At 44.0% G+C, this 8,503-nt stretch overlaps 1 protein-coding gene across 1 annotated transcript in view; it reads left to right on the forward strand.

The window, feature by feature from the left end:
* IQCK (IQ motif containing K) overlaps positions 1-8,274 on the forward strand; it is a 140,675-nt gene extending 132,401 nt beyond the window's left edge. The window contains exon 8 of the mRNA XM_063099893.1: positions 7,743-8,274. Coding sequence (XP_062955963.1) covers positions 7,743-7,798 — 56 coding nt within the window. The 3' untranslated portion in view covers positions 7,799-8,274. The remainder of the gene's footprint in view (positions 1-7,742) is intronic.
* Positions 8,275-8,503: the final 229 nt, after the last annotated feature.

The raw sequence follows: 8,503 nt of genomic DNA on the forward strand, positions 1-8,503 counted from the left end.
GGAAATAAATGATTTATTCTTCCAGTGTATGTATAATACCTACGTATTGCTTTTCTAATGGAAAATTTCATTTAAAAAGTTGAGTTTAGTAAAACAGGAAATAAGTAATCTTGGTATATATACAGTTGGCCCTTCATATATGCTGGCAGAACCGGTGTATATGGAGAGCTGACTAAGGGCCTTGAACATCTGTGGGTTTTGGTATCCATGGGGGTCCTGGAACCAGTCCCTTGGGGATATGGAGAGCCGACTGTATTGAATGCTTTCCTGCCTTCCTAATTGAGCCCCAATTCTTACTCCAAAGTGGTGTGACATGATGGTTGAAACCATGGGTTTTGGACTCAAACCGACCAGGGTTAGAATCTTGGCATGGCCATTTAGCTTTGGGACCTTGGGCAAGTTGCTTAGCATCTCTGAGCCTCAATTTCCCAGGAAGTAAAACAGAAATGTTGACAGCATCTACGTCCCAGGGTGGTCAGGAGGATTACATGAGATGATGAATGTGTGTAAAGCCCTGACCCTAGTGTCCAGCATCCAGTTAATGCAGATTTCCCGATGAATTCTGTGGTATTCTTAATATTATGTTGCAAGTGCATGGTTGCCCCCAGGGACTCCTGAGGTACCTAAGACTCTTTACTGTGGATCTGAATTCAAAGGTCCTTGGGGGTTTGCTGTATAGCTCAGTTGGTTAGAGCACAGCCTTGTAACAGCCAGGTCATGGGTTCTGATCCCCATATCAGCCAGCTGCTCAAAAAATAAATAAGTAAAAGGTCCTCAGATTTCTGTGTCTGTTCTTTTCCTCCCCATCTTTCCAATTTTATTTTATTCAATCTTTTGTGATTGAGGTAAAACTTATACACAGTAGGGTATACCGGTCATAGCTTACAGCTCAGTGAACTCCTATCTATGTGTGTACCAGATAACCACCACCTGGATTAAGATAAAGGACATGGCTGGCACCCCAGTGGGCTCCCTCATGCCCCACCCAGCCAGCAACCACTTCCCCCAAGGTAAACTCTATTCTGACATCCATCCCCACAGCATAGTTTTACGTCTTCTTGAACTTCACATGACTGGAAAGCACAGTATGAACTTTGTGTCTAGCTTCTTTTGATGAACATTATATCCAGGAGATTCAAGTAAGTTGTTGAGGGTAGCACCAGGTTGCTCTTTTTCATTGCTGTGTAGTATTCCTTGGTATGAATATTATCACAGTCTCTATATCCATTCATTGACTGATGGACAGTGACTTGTATCCAGCTTTTGGCTATTATGAAAAATGCTGCTACTTTGAGTGTTCTTGGATGTGTTTTTTGATGGATGAAAATACTCACTTCAGTGGCAGATTTGGAATTGCTGGGTCATAGGGTATACGTATGTTTAATTTTAGCAGATACTTCCAGTCATTTTCTAAAGTGGCTGCTCCATTTTATATTCCCAACAGTGATGCATGAGCTCTGTGTCTTTACCAGCACTGCGTGAGATGAGTCTTTCATTTTGACCATTCTGGTGGGTGTGCAGTGGCTCTCATTGTAGCTTTAATTTCCTTGATGACTAATGATGCTGCGTATCTTTTTATGTGCATATTGTTCACTGGGACACCATTTCATTCCTATATTCAGTTATGCTGTTGAGGTGATTATTATACCTATAGTTTTTTTTTTTTTTTTTTTAAAAAAGATGACCGGTAAGGGGATCTTAACCCTTGACTTGGTGTTGTCAGCACCACGCTCAGCCAGTGAGCGAACCGGCCATCCGTATATGGGATCCGAACCCGGGGCCTTGGTGTTATCAGCACCGCACTCTACTGAGTGAGCCACGATACCTATAGTTTTATTGAGGAAACTGAGGCTGCAGGTGGGGTTGGGGTGTCACCCAGCTATTAAGTGGCAGAGGCAAGATTTGAATACTTGACCCCAAAGGGTACCCTCCTGTTAGACAGCAAACTGGGGGAGGGGTATTATTTTTCTAACAATTCGCTAATCAGAAACTTTTTCTAGCAAAAACTTAATAAAGATTTCTTTGAATGGTCACCTCTGCTAAGACAACTTCACATGTGGGTGGATCTCTTTTCAGGGTCTCCAACACTGGATCTGATAATCCTGGGAGCTCAGCTTCTGCAGTTCTCCTACAGCTTCCAAATGGCCACGTGACCCCATTTCTTATCTTTCCGACCTCTCCCCATTTTTAGGCTCTGACTGCAGTAATATTGTTTAGGTGTTGATTCCCCTGAGGGTCTTTTTTTCTTTCGTCTGTTATATTTTCTGATGATTCCTTTAGAAAGAAAGTTTCCCCCAATAGTGTAGCAATACATGTATACTGTGGAACATTTGGGAAAACCAAAATTCACCTGTTTCCTTTCAATTATTTTATCTGTGTTTACTTATTTATTTTTTAAACCATAGTTAAGATGCTGGGCTATAACTTAGTTGAGGCAATGGCTGTAATTTTGGAGGTAATGCATGTAATTTTGTACAGAGCAGTCACATTCAAGGGACACACTATGAAGACCTTACCCAGGAATGAATGTAAAGTAGGAGTCATTTGTTCTAAAACAAAACCAAAAAAACTTTTTTTCCTCTTTCTTTAAGAAGGTAGGAGGAAAAAAAAAAGGCAGGGATGACTAAATGAAAGAGCCTGATTTCTGCCTAAGCTTTAAAGGCATCATCATAGCTGGCTTCCAACTCCACCAGGAGCCTTGGTGCTCCTGTGCTGTCTTGGTGTCCCTGTGCCATCCTTGTCCCTCTTGGAGACATTGCTAACTTGGTATCAAGCAATTTCAAATTTGCATCATCGAAATTTACAGGAAATGTATCCCTTTGTATTTTCCCCTTGACATTTCTCCCTGTTCTTCAAACTTTGCAAAAACTCCATGTTTTTAATGGCTTCATCATATTTCATCAAGGTTATAAATGATCAGATACCTAATCATTCCCTAATTGTTGGGTATTTAGGTTGTTCTCAAACTGTTTTTGTGGTAGATGACACAGCAGTGAACACTTTTGTCTGCATACTTTGATGTTGCATCTTGAGTACAGAAATCTTTGCCACCCTGTTGTAGGAGGCAGTTGTGAGATCTTGACCCTATAGAGGTTAAGAGCGTGAATGCAGGAGCCAGACAGGCCATGGTGTAACCTCAGGCATGTTCCATAACCTGTCTGTGCCTCAGTCTCCCTATCTGTAAAACTGGAGAAAATAATAGCACTTACCCCACTCTGACTTAATATATGTCAGGGGCTCAGTAATTACCATAGAAGTGTTCGTTTTTATCATTTACCTGGAATCCTAGAAATCAGGTGCTGCTTGGGTGAAAAATGCACAATTGAAGGTTTCTTATATATATTGCTGACTATATATATTGAGAGTGTGAAGCAGTCTCCTCTTTGCACCCCCAGACCCGAGCACTGTTATGGTCCATAGCTATGTGTGGATTGAACACTTCCTGGAGCAACTTCTCTCTGTGGGGTGTGAGCATCTCTTGGTTCTTATAACTCTCTTTATTCTTCTGCCTCCCCCTCTAGGCTGCGAGCTCCTTGAGGGCAAAGACTATGCCCTAAGGATAATAATAGTGAATCCTTATTGAGCCTTTAGTTATGGATCAGACTCAGCACTAAGCACTTTGCTTGTCTGGCTCCTTTGCTCCTCCCAGTGCCCTTACGAGGCAGGTATCTTTCTCAAACGTGGCCCTCAGGTAACAGGCACTGAATAGTACAGCACTCTTTCTCAAACTTGCCAGATCAAAAGGACCACCCAAAGCACTGAGTCCCAGCCTCACTCCTCACTTCTGGAGATTCTATCAGTCTGGGGCAGGGCCCAGGAATCTGTATTTTTGCCCCAGGTGAGCCTGTATGCTGAGGCCTTGTCTGGGCAACACTGTATGAGTGGCTGGATGACCCTGTGGTCCCTATAATACCTCACCTTGAGCTTTAGGCATCTGATCTGTCTTGTGCTGCTGGCTGGGAGGTTTTTCAGGAGTGCTCTCAGCCCAGGAGAGGAGGGCGACCAAGAGGAGGAGACATACAGAGTCTCATTAGCATGCAAGGCCCTTCTGTCGCATCGCCTTTAATTGAAGCTGACGGGCTGGCGCATCTCTCTGGAATTTTCCACTCTCCCAGCCCTTCCGGAACTGGCTGGGTACCAGCCTGCCAAGGGGGACAAGGAAGGCACAGGGGCACCAAGGCATCTGTCTGTCGGCATTGGAAGCCGACCACGATGGTGTCTCTAAACCAAGGTGGAAAGCGAGTTCTTTCAGCACCCTGCTGGCTTCTCCCACCTTCTGTTGAACCCCCACCTGAGCAGGCTGTGTTCTGCCCAGACCAGGGGGAGGAAGACCGCCAAGAGAGATTTTATGTATTTCTCAATTTTTAGCAAAGTCGACCTTGCACATGTTTCTCATGGTTCAGAAGATGTACAAGATAAAACGGAATGCCACCAGGAGGGTCCTCAGCTCTTGTCGCCCTCCTTAGCTGTTTCTGGGTGGCTACTCTGTATCTCCAGCACACTTGTACCGCAGAGAAGATTTTAGGTGTCATCTAGCACTCTCCTGCCATGAAGAGAGGGATTAGCTCACTTCCATCCCATCCTTGCCTTCCCCAAAACAGCTAAATTGCTCTTTTCCATTGACTTTGTAGTTTCAAGTAATATACTGGCATCTTTATTTGTTTTGACCTTTTGGGGGGGGGGGGTGATGAAATATACCGGAACATGCAATAGTGACTGTAAAACACATATAACTATAAAGCAAACACCCGTGTAGCCACCACCCAAGAAACAATACTGTCAACACTTTAAAAAAATCCTCCCCCCAGTGAAGCCACTTACCCTGACTTTTGTAATAATTGTTCTCTCGCTTTTCTTTAGAGTTCTTTTCATCTTTGTACGTATCCCTCAACATTTAGATTTGCTATATGTATTAATCCGTGCCTGCATCTTTCCTTTAAAGTTGTTAAGCCAGTCCAATCTGAGGCGTGTAGCTGTGGCTCATGTGTGTTCACTGCTGTATAATCACTGTTCTAATTGACCGCAGTTTGTTTCCTAGTCAGCTGTTGATGGACATTTGGGTTGTCTCCAGTTTTCTACTCTCATGAGCATCCTAATTCATGTCTCCCAGTACATTCAAGACTTTTTGCAGGGGATATGGGAGTGGAATCACCCGGGCCCATTGTCCGACTTAGTTTTACTTGATAACGCCAAAGTTTTCCAGTGTGGGTGCACCTCTGGAGATTCTGACATTATGGTGTAGAGTGGGCCTGGGTTTTGGGATTGGTCAAAGCTCCCCAGGTGATCCCAGTGTGAGGCTCCACATCCCACCTTTATTTCCAGCCCAGCAACTCCACTCTCTCGGCTCTCCACTCTGGAGGAGTCCTAGTTCATTCCTTTCCACTTTCTTCCCTCAAGATTTCTGTGTGATCTTCTGAAAGAGATAATAGGGGCCTTTCCCCAGGTAAGGTCAGAGTGTAGGGGATGGGTAAGAGAGGTTATCAGGCATGGACAGGAATTGGTTAAAATACTGGGACAGAGGTATGCAGGTGAATTCTTCCTTCAGGCAGGGCTGAGGAAAACTAAAGAAAACCCGAGGAAATTCCTCCTAGAAGCAAATCCTTCCCGGCTACTAATTGCCTCCAGCATTTGTCTGCCAAGTTGTAGGCCCGAGAACTTCAAACACCTTAAATTTTGAGACTCATAGGCAGCAAGCATGATGCTTAGAAGCCTTCACGGAGGGTCTTATAGTCACGTTTCTTTGAAGGAATTCCAACATGGCCTGATTCTCAATCCCAGCTGAACTTCAGCAACACACAGGAGCTTTGAATAAATACTGCTGCCTAGGCTCCAGGCCAATTACATCAGAATTTCTGAGTTGAGACCCAGGCACCAGTGATTTCAGAAGCTGACCACGTGATTCTTATCTGCAGCTGGAGTAGCCAACCGGTAGTCCCGGGGTCTGAAACTTTAACTAGTGTTCATCAGAATCACCTGGAGGGCTTGTTAAAATGCAGATTGCTGGGCTCCCCCCCAGTTCCTGATTCTGTAAATCTGGAATGGGGCCCTGAATTCGCATTTTGTCCCCCACCCACACTTGGAGAACCATCTCGCAGGTCTGAAGTTTCACGCATGAGTTTACCTGCGTAGCTCCCCATGCGGATCCAGAGCAGCCCGGCTCCATACAATCGTGTGCACCTCTTCCTAGCTCTGTGTTATGTAGGTAGCTTGAAAGAGGCTATGGAAATGGCAAGTGCTACAAGTCAGGACTTCCCCCCAGCCCCAGTCGATTGTTAAACATTTCCCAGCATATTATGGATCAGTGCGATACTGGGAGTTAAACATTTCCCAGCATATTATGGATCAGTGCGATACTGGGAGAGCACTTAGCAAGGTGTGGAGCATCCTTGGCTATGAAGGAATCAAAGTCGTCATTAGTAAGGTCTAGGTGCACACAGGGTTTTCGTTGTGGTTGACTGTAGAGCTTCCATATACATAAGGAATAGAAAAGGTATATAAGTGAAAAAAATTAAAAGAAAATTCCTGTGACCGCAGGCTCTAAGTATTAATAATATTTTTTCTGATTTCAGTTAGTAATACGATTATTAGTAGCACGCAAAACCAAATAATGCATTATACAGTTTGATAGTTTTTAAACATAGAAGATAAAGGAGACTCTGGGAACCCTCACCATTCCAAACTGCCTTTTAGTTTGGCACTTGGGAATTTTACACCCTGGCCAAGACAGAGACAGATAGGAAAGGAGGACCCATATAAACCTGCAACTGCATGGCCTTGCACGGCTGCTGAAGATCTAGAAGTTGATTTCCTTTGAATGAACCATGACTGAGAGCCCCCTTGGCAAGTGTACCCTCAGCTCGAAGATGCTTAGCTGGTCTGTGCTGCTGAAGACATCACCCCACTTCCATCAGGAAATAACTGCATTCCATGTGACGGTGTCCATACCTCACCTGTGCTGACATCTGGCGAGTGTAAGCCGCTAGGAGGTCAGGACCAGGAGGCAGATTCAACTGAAACTTCTGCCCACAGGATAACAACTCCCAACTCCCTGTCCACTTGAACAATGCTCTCCACAACCAGGGCCTGCGACCTTGCTCAATAACCTTTCTGGCACTTGGACACTAGAAGCAAAGAGTATTACAAAAGAGAGGGTCTTTCTAAAAGGATCCCTCCCCCAGGGGACTGGGTTTCCATATTTAAAGGGACCTTTATCTGTTTGGATTAAAGTTCCCTTACAGTGTCATGCTCTGTGTCCAGCTAACTTTATTGTTTGGCAGACTCAGGGAATCACTGGGATCACATTCTTGTCCAGACCGTGACAGAGGATAAAAGTTCCCTTTTGACCTTGTCATCGACCCCAACGATACTCAAGTTTTTCACTGTGGGTGGGTGGATGGGAAAAAGGGTGTATGCTGACAGATTGGGTTGGGTCGAATGCCTGGAATCTGTCTTCAGTCAAACTTCCTTCTTTCACTACTCTGACCCACAACTCATACTTTTGACCTTTTTCTGAACTGAATTAAGAACTGCCACGAACAGTCCAGGAAGTAGTTTTGAACATTCAGGTGTTGCCCTTAGAGCACAATGGCCCTGTGTTCTTCATGGTGGATCATGGGGCAGGACCACAGGAGGCGCCCAGTGGGTTTCGGTGCAACTGACCTTGTCCACACATCACAATTTCCGGTTTCCAAATGATAACTCTATGTACGTAAATTGATCCTTTCTCTCTCATTTCTTTGCAGTGAAATGCAAAATGGAGGACGAGGAGGCACCTGCAGCCAAGATTCCAGCACCTTAAGCACCATTGGTGTCTTTTCCTGTCTGAGTGTGAATTACTCGATGCAAAGAAAATGTCCCAGTTATGCTTCCTCTATTGTGATTTCTTTAACAAGACTGGGCACATGGGAAAATGGAATCGTTTCCATGCAAGATAGGATTTGCTGCAAACATAGTGTAGTGCACTTTATAAAAGAAAATACCAGTCTTAACATTCTGCATCATCCCCAGTTTTTATTCTTCCATCCAGATTATTTTTTCAGTGCTTCAAGAGCATCCTTCCTCACCAATCCCTATTAATATGTACAATGAACTCTAGTCCCAAGAGACGTAGACATGTTCATTACTAGTTTCCCACTTTTGGCTGCCTTTGCAAAGATCCATATTTTAATTTAAGTCACAAACCTCTGAGTTGGGTTTTAAGTTTACCTGGTGACTATTCTTTTTTTTTTTTATAAAAAAGACAATATTTTTTATAATCATTTCCAAAGGAGACAGGTCATTAACTTTTTCTTCGAACCCAACAAGATGAAGCATTTAAACCCAGACTGGAATAACAAAGGATTTTTTGTGTCTAGGCCCCAGAGTATTATAGAAAGTTCCTGCTTTTATGGGTAAATTAACTTAGTTCCCTCATTTGTTCTGTGACGTGCTGTTAAACAGGATTCTCTCCATTCAAAATGCCACACAGCCTCGGAGCAGATCCAAAAGCCTAGATGCTGTATCG

The sequence above is a fragment of the Cynocephalus volans genome, chromosome 6 (assembly GCF_027409185.1).
Source record: "Cynocephalus volans isolate mCynVol1 chromosome 6, mCynVol1.pri, whole genome shotgun sequence".
Lineage (NCBI taxonomy): Eukaryota > Metazoa > Chordata > Mammalia > Dermoptera > Cynocephalidae > Cynocephalus > Cynocephalus volans.